The 11954-nt window shown below is 45.1% G+C and overlaps 1 protein-coding gene across 1 annotated transcript in view; it reads left to right on the top strand.

Moving 5' to 3' along the window:
• Window positions 1–11954, top strand: part of ralgapa2 (Ral GTPase activating protein catalytic subunit alpha 2) — a gene marked incomplete at its 5' end in the record, with an annotated part of 107153 nt that overhangs the window by 58088 nt on the left and 37111 nt on the right. The window contains 6 exons of the mRNA XM_080012977.1: window positions 594–722; window positions 858–916; window positions 999–1107; window positions 5153–5263; window positions 7562–7630; window positions 8044–8181. Coding sequence (XP_079869103.1) covers window positions 594–722; window positions 858–916; window positions 999–1107; window positions 5153–5263; window positions 7562–7630; window positions 8044–8181 — 615 coding nt within the window. The remainder of the gene's footprint in view (window positions 1–593; window positions 723–857; window positions 917–998; window positions 1108–5152; window positions 5264–7561; window positions 7631–8043; window positions 8182–11954) is intronic.

The following is an 11954-nucleotide window of genomic DNA, read 5'->3' as shown; positions in this document are numbered from 1 at the left end:
TTTTTAATTTTTTGTTGTTGTTTTTTAAGCGGTTAGAACTGAAAAATTTGTTCTAACCGCATTCAAGGCGGTTAACTTTTTCATATCATATGCATTGTCATACAGTGAAGTGTATATATATCAATCAGGTGTAAGCGAGGGACCTGGACTAATTTCTCCATCACATTACAAGTGATGCTGTCCATCTAGAGACCTGGGCCACGACTATATGTCAGGTATTCATTGCTCAAAGAATTAACATGCAGTGGCTGGTGAATTGTGTACAAAATGTATGGAAAGAATAAAAAGAAGAAAAAGACAGCTGCGTATCTTCAAAAGAAAAAAAGCCCTCCCAGCACAGATGTAGGTCTCCGAGCAAGGTGATTGAAGCAGCACTCAGGGCCTGATCACTTAGCTTTTACATAAAACATCTCTCAGCAGAATCATGAATAAACACACAAATCAGTTTTGCTCGATCCCTGCGACGCTTTCTTCCTCCCCTCCTCCTCCCCCTGGGCAGTGAGCTCATGTGTTTTTCCTGGAAGCGGGCTGTTTTTTCGCGCAGCATTAGCAAATTAATGATATCACGTTGTTGTTTTGCTCCTCTCCACCAGGCTCCCAGGATGGAGGCTCAGACGCTCCTGGGCTCCCTAGTGTGTTTCCCAAACCTCTACCTCCAGATTCCACTACTGCAGACCGTGTCCGGCTCCGACGACATCATTGTGGGCAACGAGGACATCAAGGTGCGCGAGGTTTGCGGGATCCAGCGGAATGTCTCATTCGTCATTAGTCCCAGTTTCTATTTTAATATCAGAAGAGTGAAAACCTGTAACAATTGATCTCTAGAAGAAAAATGGTGTTCCGTTGTCTCTCGTCAGGATTACCTGGTCAACATCCTGTTGAAGACGGCGAGGAACGAACCCTGTGAAAGTGCCAGGTACGACCGGCTTCACTGCCATGAGCATTTGACATGAACATTTCTGCGTTTGTCTCACGCTACGACGTGTGCTTTGGACCAGGTGCATAGCGGTGTGCAGTCTGGGCCTGTGGGTGTGTGAGGAGCTGACGCAGAAGAACATCCACCACCAGGTGAAGGATGCCATCAACGTCCTGGGAGTAACGCTGAAGGTAGCTAAATATAAGGGCTCAATGACATGGTCTTCAAGGGGACCTATTATGAAAAACTCACTTTTTCAGTGCTTGTGCATTGGGCTGTGATGGTATGAATTTTTTTCTTACCGTGTTGGAAAGCAACGTATAACCACGGTATTGCGATAACCGACAGGGGGTGGTACTTTTCTCTTTTCTTCTATTTTTTTTTTGGCAGTGTGCATAACAATAACAGCAGAATACAGATAGAAGCTTACAAAAATGCACAGGGATAACATTTCAATGATGAATAATAAATAAGGGTTGTCCGGACACAAACACAGCTCTGCCGAGCTGATAACTTAGTAATGATTATTGTGTTTATATTTCATATCCTCCTCCTGTAACAAAAATGAAATACAATATGTGTGTGTGTGTGTGTGTGTGTGTGTGTGTGTGTGTGTGTGTGTGTGTGTGTGTGTGTGTGTGTGTGTGTGTGTGTGTGTGTGTGTGTGTGTGTGTGTGTCTATATATATATTTATTTATTTATGTATGTATTTATTTATTTATGTATTTGTTTGTTTGTTTATTTATTTGTGGTATCTCAGCCATAATCAGCCATAAAATTGTCGATGTAAGATCAGCCATAACATTAAAACCACCACTAATATTGTGTAGCGCCCCCTGGTGCTGCCGCAACGGCTCTGACTCGCTCAGGCATGGACTCCACAAGACCTGAAGGTGTCCTGTGGTATCTGGCACCAAGACGTTAGCAGCAGATCCTTTAAGTCCTGTAAGGTGCAAGGTGGGGGCAAGACTTCGCTCCCAACGTGCTTTAATGAGCCTTGGGCGGCCATGACCCTGTCACTGGTTCACAGGTTGTCTTTCATTGAACCACTTTAGGTAGATACTAACCACTGCATACCGGGAACACCCCACAAGACCTGGCGTTTTGGAGATGCTCTGACCCAGTCGTCTAGCCATCACAATTTGGCCCTTGTCAAAGTCGCTCAGATCCTTACGCTTGCCCATTTTTCCTGCTTCCAACACATCTACTTCAAGAACTGACTGTTCACTTGCTGCCTCATATATCCCACCCCTTGACAGGTGCCTCTGATGGGCCTACTGTAACACACAAACTATGACATCTGACAAACCATCCAGTTTTTTTTGTGGGCAACCTTTGTCAGAAACAATGTCCTGAAACAATCCGTTCAGATTTTTGGTCCCTTCGTACGTTACAGGGCCCACAATAGAATTAGAACTGCCCCCCATCTGAGAAACTCCACCGATGTCTGGAGAATATCAAGTGCTGCTGGGAACTGCTCTGTTGGCCTACTCACCAGCACAAATATTTTAAAAGCAAGAGTAATTAATAGCAACTGTCTGTGAAGAAACTACAGATGATGGAAATGTAAATATTTAAAAAACAATTCTGCTGTGTGATTCTTAAAAAAAAAAAAAAAAAAAATGGTAGATAAGCAGGGGTGTCACAATTCTCCAAATCCATGATCCGATTTGACTTTCTATTTTAAGGTTACTATTTTTTGATTCGATTTTCAATGAAATTTCTCAAGTGGACATATTGTAAAATATAATATTTTGGCTTAAGCTAATCTACAATTGTGTCTTTTTATTGTAGATGTATGTATTTTATTATATTTATTCTGTTTTATTTTATTTCCAGACGTTCACATGAAAGAAAAAATCCCTGCGTACAGTGACATAAGCTTGAAACACGGCCACGAAAGTCTGAACAAACTTTTGAATGAGGCCCTTTAGATCTAATATGAGTAAAGACTCTGGAATGGATTTCTTATTTCTGGCCTGTTCAGAAACAGATTTTGGTGGACTGATCAGGTGAAATCGGTCAATGTTTATGGACTGCAGTAATCCAACGGAACCTGGTCCTGAAACAGGGTGGTTTAGAGGCATGTTAGAATGGCTAGAATGCATAATCTCAGTGGAATTTTCAGCAAAAAAAATGTAAAAACATGTTTTAAATGTTGATTCATGAGGCCTTGGCTCTTGTCTGATTTATACAAATAAACATTTGTAGATGAACTAACACCCGAAGCCTACCACTGAACCTGATACTTGCCCTCATACTAACCTTTTGCTCAGCTGTTCTTTACGCACTACCCTGTGGAGAGAAAGCCAAGAAAATCCTTGTCCTTAGCTGTCGGAGGTTTGGTAGGAAAAAAGTAGTGGTTAGGCTTATTCCAGTTGGTAAAAGACCTATCACTTCACTTGCAATCTGAGCTAAAGGAAAGCTTTCATAAACTCATCTGGACTCATTCCTGTTCCTACCTAGTGCTTACCTCTCCCCTGTGCTAAATATATCGGACTTTCCTGCAATACTAAATTGATTCGAGCCCTCAAAAAGGTCTTCAATTTCATGACAATTTGTCTTTGAAAATTCTTAAAAGTATTACATTTTACTCTCCAATACCTGCACCCGCTCTATATTGGATTGCATTCACAGTGCTGTTTTTTTTTTTTGGTTTCCTGTCATCCGCTGAGCACTCCTCCCGTCCCGTGGCTCACGTTTCCTGAAACAGCCTGAAGCAGCCAAGGCAACCGAATGGAGTAACACAGGGCTTCATTGCGCGGCTTTTTTTTTTTTTTTATGTCTTTTTTTTTTTTCTTTTCCGCCCATTTTCCCACCCCAGACACATGAGCGGCGCGGTGTTTAGCTCAAAGCGAAATGACAGTTGATTACACAAAAGGACGGCGGAACAATTTCGGCCCGCTTGCGAGAGCGGCGAGATGGTGATGGAGTGTGCGAGAAATGCCCGCTCGCAGATGCGACCCACGTGTTTTGTTTTTTTTTGGTTGTTTTTTTTTTGGGGGGGGGGGGTATTTTTTTGTCCTCTTTTCTCCTCTGCGAATGAGGAGATGCAGAGAACAAGAGAAAGCAGGGTTTTTTCCCCTTTTTTTTTTTTTTTTTTTTCGGCGGTCGGAAAAGGGTTTGGGTTTGTAGCGTAATTTCCAGGCCACTCGCTCTCAGTCGATGTGGGCCAATTTAAGCAGCTAAATCTCTGAGCTTCCTGCTCTAGCAACCCCTCCCCCCCTCATCTAATGGAGCAGTAATCACTCCCCTGCACAACTTGACACACCGACTCGCACACAGCCCCAAAATAGAGGGTATAGCAGGGTGGGGGGGGGTGCAGGGGGGAGAGTGGTGCTGAGAGTCTCTTTTCTAAAAGCAGGTGCTGAACTCGCAGTGCTTCTTTTTGTGTTTGGCCATTTCTGCACTCCCCACATTGTCCGCCCTTGTTACATGTTGAGAGGCATTCAATCGGAAGAAATGGGAAATTCTATTTCTCCTCCAAGATTTTTTTTTTTTTTTTTTTTCAAATGACCGAAGAAATCCACATTTGACATAAAATTGTCAACAACTCCTGAAGTCCCCCTGCAAATGAGTTCGGAGAGAATGAGGCCAAGTCTGAAGTGGAAAAGAAATTATGCTGATTATCCGCACAGCGAGTGAAGACGCAATTCGGAAGAAAAGGACTCTTGGAACTTTTGTTACAAGGCAAAATGCTTCTAAACTTTTGCTTCCGTTGTTGAGCTAGCCATGATGGACGGCTCTGTTTATTTAGTTTTGTGACGTTTTCTCTACACAACTTACCACTAAAAATAAGTTTCTGAATTTCCAATGTGACATCAACTACAGATAGAAATATGAGGTTAAGATGAAAAATTCTCTACAATCAACAAGTGTCAAAAGTGTGGAAAATAATTCATGAAAATGTATGTAAATTTAAAAAAAGATCACAGTGTGACAGCATCACACACTACACTACTCTGGAGGTACTGTAGTGGGGGATTTTGAAAAAACGCTGCTACTGATAATAAAGTGATTGAGGTTGCGCTCTTTTCTTCGAGTATTTTTTCTTTTTGGGATGAAAAAAAAAAATAGGTCAAAATGCAGAAGCCAGGCAGATTTTTTTTTTTTCCTCTTCATATGTGAAAATTGATACCTGTTTGTTGGGCCTGCTCAGATAGCAGAGCGCTTTGTCTTCAGTATTGTTCACTATGCACCCTCTCTCTCTGTCTGTGTGTGTGTGTGTGTGTGTAGTTCGGGAACAAGGCAGTGGCCCAGGTAGCTGGTGATGTGTTTCAGCTGCTGATTTCCCACTGGAAACACCTCCAGAGGTTGGAGCCCACTCTGCCCAAAAAGATCATTGAGGTAGGACACACACTAGGGGTCGACTGATTATCTGCCTGGCCGGTAATTGGATCCGTTATTTTATCTGATATGATTGCCGATAAATAAATAAATAAAATGAGCTCCTCTGGCTCTTTGCCTCACCTTATGTATGTCGCACCGTCACGGCGTGGTAGCAGGCGGCAAATGTTGTGATCCATGGATTACATGGTGGTGCCATCATGCAAGCTCCAGGGACTCCGCAACCCCTCAAAATGCTCACGTTGCATAAATTGCATTCCGCTGTGTTTCTGTTGCATTCCGTCTTGAAATAATTCCATGTTTAAAAGCATGTAGAGGAAGTTTTGTGTTACTGTAAATTTTGACACTAAAATTGACTTTTTGTACTGCAAATTTATATTGGGCACAAATATCTGTTATCGGCCTCCTTGATTACTAATAATCGGTATCGGCCCCGAAAATAAAAGGAAGGACACCGAAGGACCAGGCCCACGCATTGGGTGCTGCCGTGGGAGCATGGATACTCCATTGTGCTTTCACCGTTTTTTTGTTATTTGCTCCAGCGCATTTGCAACGTCGAATGTGACACACGAGAAAGGAAAAAAATAAAGGCATACTCGTCTACTGGCAATCTGAACGGCATAATTGCCTATTTTTAGCAAGTTTACCCATGTTAAAGAAAAAACCTGCCTATACATGCTAATTTTGGTGTAAAAACAGTATTAGATGTCGGTGAAATTGCAACAGATGCGTTATAACGTAGTTACGGGGCAAAGATAAAATAAAAAGTGGTTCGGGCTTTTCACTTGGGTTATTTTCATCATTTGACAGAAAACTACTGGATCTGAGGAAAACACCTCAAAAAGCATGTGGAACTATTCAAATCGTCAAGTTTCCCCACTGATTCGGCGACCCACCTGCAGTACCCTCATGGACCACTAGTGGGCTGTTGCCCACCGGTTGAAAATTGCAGCTTTATTCTGCATAGTCTGTCTAGCACCTAGCTCGCTAGTTTTGCGACTTTACCTTTAGCCTGGTCATTTTCAAAATGAACATATTTGTCTCAACAACAAGAGAGATACCCCACCTAGAATGACCCCCCCACTTGGCTTTTAACAAACTAAATTGAACAATCACAGACTGAAATGATGTCTGAGCATGCTGGCTAGAAACAGTCTTAGGTTCAGTGATGGAATCAACAATCATTTGCAAATGAGTTAGATGGCTCTTCAAGCTAAAAGTGCTCATTTAGCCATTCAGAAAACAAAACTGGATCAACATGAAGAATCAGCAAGCTTAATGATGTAAGAAATTAGACGGCACGCTTGTATAATTATCCACTCAGGCCATCATAGGCATCCCAGAGGCTTGAGCAATACTACAAAGCCTCACGAACAAGCTGGAAAAGGTGCGTGTCATGTTTCCAGTAATTGGGAAAAACCCAAACATTGGACCTATAGAAAATGATTTTTTACAGTAAACCGTGTGTGTGTGTGTGTATGGTTGTCTATACATGCAGGCACATCGTCATCAGTCTCCTTCAAGTTAAAAGCCACGGCTCTAATGAATCCATTTTTGAAGAAAGAAAGAAAGAAACAGTCTTTATTCATCACGCAACACACCACACTATAACACATGCTTGCACACACACACACATGCTTTGATGGTGGCCGGTGAAATGGATTCTCTGCTTTTGACCCATCCTGGGTTGTCCTTCCTCCGGGGGCACAGCCAGGAGCAGTGGGCAGCATACGTGGACGCGCCCGGGGACCAGGGGATAAATGTCCATCGCTGGTCAGACGAGGATGGGTGCATGTTTTTGGTGGGGGTCCTTACTGACGTGAGGCGGAGGAAACCCCATGTGAGCACGGGGAGAACATGCAAACTCCACACAGAAAGGCTCCTATTTGGGAGATAACCCGCCGGAGCACGGTGCCAACAGCACCCCAGGCGGGAATCGAACCCAGGACCTTCTTGCTGTGAGGCAGCAGTGCAATGCACTGCGCCACCGTGCCACACCGTGCCAAGGTTTAGGATCATAAAAAGACAGAAAATGTTTTTCAGCTCTGAACTCAATCTGGAATGAGAACATAAAAAATGCCCCCCAAAAAAGATCTTAATTTGAAAAGAGAGCAATTAATAAGACTCAATGAAACCCGACATGAGCTCTGCCACACGCCCGCACACATATATGCTTTACATGCGCACGCTGAGGGATGCCTCGAGCATCCGGTCCATTGTGCGGCGGCACACGGGGCACCTGAAGAATCCCGGTGTGTCATCCATGTCTCTCTCTCTCTCTTTTGTCCCCGCACACAGATCTTTGTGGCCACAATAGCCTTTCTGTTGCCGAGCGCAGAGCACTCGACGGTGGAGGCAGACAAAAAGGTACATTGTGGAAATAGAAGGAGCATGAAATGGCTGAGATCTAAAGGACCTTCCTCTTTCAAGGCGCAATGGTGCATTTGCAGAGGAATTTTACACTAGAGCGGCTCTATTTAGTCAAGCTTTTGCTCACTTGCACTTCAGTAGACTCTCTCTCGGCATGCCTTTTTTCTCTCTCTCTCTTTCTTTCATTCTGTCTTTCTTTCTTTCTCATATCTCTCATCTTCCCCGATTAATTTAATCCGACTGCTCCTAGTCCTGTCAATAAATCCTGTGAAGAGTTATTTTTTTTACCCCACTTCTCCTCCGGCCACTTAGTTTTCCCTTCTATCTTTGTTCCGTCATTGCTCTCTCCCATCTGGCTCTCTCTCTCTTACTCAACGCTGCACTGTTTGATGTCTCTTCCCGTCTGTTAGCTGATGGTGTCCTTGCTGCTGTGCCTGCTGGACTGGTGCATGGCCGTGCCGCTCAGCCTGCTGCTGGAGCCCATCACCATGCCTGTGCTGGAGGACCCGGCGTCCCACAAGGCCCCTCTGCTGGACTACGTGTACAGGGTGGGTGGGGCGGCCCGACCGCCAGACACAGCCGCCTCGGCGTTGACACCCCATCCCCCCGGCTCCCCAACATCCGAGAGCTTGTCAAAAATAATTAGCCTCACCTCCACGGTGACCCCATGAATACGCCCCATTTAGTGTCACAGTGGCCGCTTTCGATGGCCGATAGGGCGGTCATAATTCTAAAATATCCTTCAGGATCTGCCGACCCAGGAGCGAATATTTAAAACGCCGTCATTTACAACAAACGAGCATGCGTCTTTATTTTATTTCCGCGTATTTATTTGCGCTGTCAGGTCCTTTAACCTCTTGTTTTACGGCTCCGTGCTGAGGAAGAGGCTCCAGCTTAAGGCTTAAATGAATGAAGTATTATTCTGCGTCGCCTGCCTGGGCAGATGCGGTCAACGGCAGACCTTTGTGAGGATGTCACCCCCGATAAGAAATGGTCAAATTATTCAAACGGAGCCCTTTGTGGACTTGATAAGCTGAGGCTATAAATGCTTGTCCCAGAGATTTGAATTGAATATGTCTTAATATGGGAGCGACTGCAGCTGCCATGACAAAAAGACAATTAGTGTGATTGGTCGTCTGATGCCACACAAAGGACCCCTCTGGTTTTAATTGGGAAAAATATATTATGCAAGGGGTTAGAAGGTGTGAAAGTGTCAATGCTGTATAAAGCCCCCCACCTCCTCCCCAAATATTCAACACATCCACACATGTAGGCTGGCTGCTGTTTTTACAGTCACTACTGTAATAAAAAAATGTATCTGATATCGAAGCCTTCATTTGTCAAAATGTTTCAGGGAAAATTAAACCACTTGTTCATTTGCAGTGCACGCTGAGTGTGCATTATTAACAATTTTACCCAAAAACACGTCACCTTTCCGATTTATTTATTTATTTTATTTTTACGAGAATTAACTCATTTTAACTGGGCCACGCATTCGTCAATACATTTTGCCGGGAGTTCATCTTGGACATCTTGGACAAATGCAACTGTTAAAATGTGTGTGTTCTGTGTGTTTACTGACTAACAGCAGGAGGCGGCTCTCTGGAAAAAAGCAAGATTGCTCTGGACCCTATTGGTTCACCGGAGCTGCACTCCATCTCTGTGTGTGTGTGTGTATGTGTGTGTATGTGTGTGTGTGTGTGTGTGTGTGTGTGTGTGTGTGTGTGTGTGTGTGTGTGTGTGTGTGTGTGTGTGTGTGTGTGTGTGTGTGTGTAACTTGATTTGCCTTTCTCTTTAATATTTGATGTGTGTGCACAAGCATACCCATCTCTACACATGTGCCCCTCCAACTACAGTATGTTTGTTCCACTGTGTATTACCTTCCAGGAACTGTTGCTATGCGAGGTACAGCCACTTAGTTGTCAAGCACGGCCAAGGGCGTTCCCTCCCTCTCTCTCTTTTTTCCCCCGCTCGCTCTCTACCCACCTCTCTCTCGCTCACTTTCTCCACCTCACTCACTCTCCATCCCTCCCCCTCTGCCCCTCCTTTGGGGCTTTTGCATGACAGCTGTTTGGTTCAGCTCTTTTCAGCATCAAGGTTCTAATCCCTCCCCAGTGCACTCGCAGGCTTCCATGGAAAAATCCGTCCGCATACTGTCGACATCGCCGCGCACAATACTGTTTCAGATGACGGGGCCAGCCTTTCCTCCCCGTGTGTTTCTTGGCCAAATGTGTGTGTTTGTCTCCAATGGGATTAGCCTTTGCACGCCTTCAACTAAGTTGCTCTACTTTGAATGAGAGGCCCCGGAATATGCAAGCCTCCATTCTGTGCCATCTTGTGCAGCTTGCCAAACACACACACACACACACACACACACCTTGTTTCCTGACAGATTGCACTGTATGTAGGAGTGTGTGTAGTGTGCGGCTGAGAGAGCATGTTTGTGGTGGAAGCTAAGCACAAGGATAAAGTCTTAATTAAATCAAACAGTGTAAACCTGTCCAATGGCTGTAATCAACTGCCCCAGTGCGCCTTATCTCACCCTGCCAACGGATGCCACGCCATCTGTTATGCAGATCGATACACTCGCACATCACAGGAGAAATGGATTAGCGGCAATAAAGATCCTCTCCCTCTTTGGCTACGCTGGCTTAAGATGAAAATGGACCATCAGTTCATCTTCCGTCTTCCGCCAAGGCTCGTCTTGGGAGTCACTGCTGTGTAGTCTTGTGTGATGTGCGTCCACAGATCAGGGTGTCTGCAGGTCCTTTTAAAATCTCAAAATTTCCGTATTACTGATGTTGGGCCTTAAAAGTCGTTAAACAGGCTTACATTTTTCGAATGAGTTGGTCTTCATTTCAGCATAAAATTTGTCTGCTTTTATTTCTCCATGTATTTCTTTACTGTCAAGTTATTCTGCGTCAGCCGCGTCTCTGATTGTAAAACCCTCAGCCTACCACTAAACCTAATACTGGACTTTTGTTAATGCTTCTTTCTATCTTAAACTTGCTACAGTTTACAGATCAAGAGTGGCTTCCGTTCACTTAGATATTCATTGGAACATGCATTGCTACCTGCGGTTCCCAAACTTTTGCATTCCTTTTTTTTTTTTTTTTTTTGTCAACCTGTGCTGTCAGCGTGCTGGGCATACAACACAGAGTATTTGTTTGCCATTGCATCTAGGACAGAGTTAGTCTGCAAGTGGAGTTCAACTTCTCAACCTGCAATGCAACTCTTTATTCAATCTTTAATCATCAAGAACTGCTGAAATAACTCTGTCCTGTGGTTGACCTGTGGGATGACAAGAGCACAGCTTTTTGTTTGTTACAGAGAACCACCACCAATCCCACTCTTTGGAGAAAAATCTTACCATGTTTGGTCTATAAACAACCAATCATCATTACTACTACAAGAGGGGGAGAATCAACATGGGTGAGAGACAAACATAGACACAAACAACATGTATTTCGAAAAACATGAACATAGGAACATTAGACGACAACATCTATCGACAAAACAGCTGTCCAGTCCAGGAAAACCGGAACAGCAATTTGGCACGTGGCCTCTTCCTGTGATTGCTATGGCAGTGAAGGAGGGAGAAAAGGAGAAGGATGTAATCAGGAGGGTGTTCAGGGGCGGACGATGTGTGTGATGTGTCCACCGGTGAGTGCACAGGACTTGTCCCAATTAGTTCTGGTGTATGAGGTTGGAATTATATCGTAGCGCTTCCAAGCAGCGGAAAAAAGCCCCGAAGCCACTCTTGAGTCCCGCAGCCGTATAGATACTCCACAACCGCAGGAAAGCCCCGAGCGCCATGCCATGACCCCATCCCGGACATGACCTTGTCCCAGCAGCGGGAGTGTCTCCCCCCCCCCCCTCTCCCCGATGGAGTCTACATAGGGAGCCCCCACCGAGCACACCTGGTCAGGCATAAGTCCCCGCCTGGGTCCCAGGACCCAGACGAACATCCAACCAGCCCCGGCATGGTGGGCCAGCCCCCACACAGGATACAGAAGCCCCGCCCCCTGACAAAAGGGACCACCGACCACAGGGCCAAGACCCAACCACGCAATCCGTATCCCCCGCCCAGGGTCCGAGTCCCAAACCCGCAACCACGGCCCCAAACCAACACATGGAAGCCAGCCGCGGGCACATCTTTGCCCCACCCCCGGAGACCGGCCAGCCAGCTCAAGCCAGAGACATGAGTAGATGCCACCCCCCGGACCTCCTACATGCCCCAAAACAGCACGACATCGCCCCGACTTCGGAAGATTCAAGTATTGTTGGATGGAGTTATGTCAATGATAAAAGTAACCTGTTT

This window comes from Zeus faber, assembly GCF_960531495.2.
Source record: "Zeus faber genome assembly, chromosome: 13".
Lineage (NCBI taxonomy): Eukaryota > Metazoa > Chordata > Actinopteri > Zeiformes > Zeidae > Zeus > Zeus faber.
This window is presented reverse-complemented; position numbering and strand designations above follow the sequence as displayed.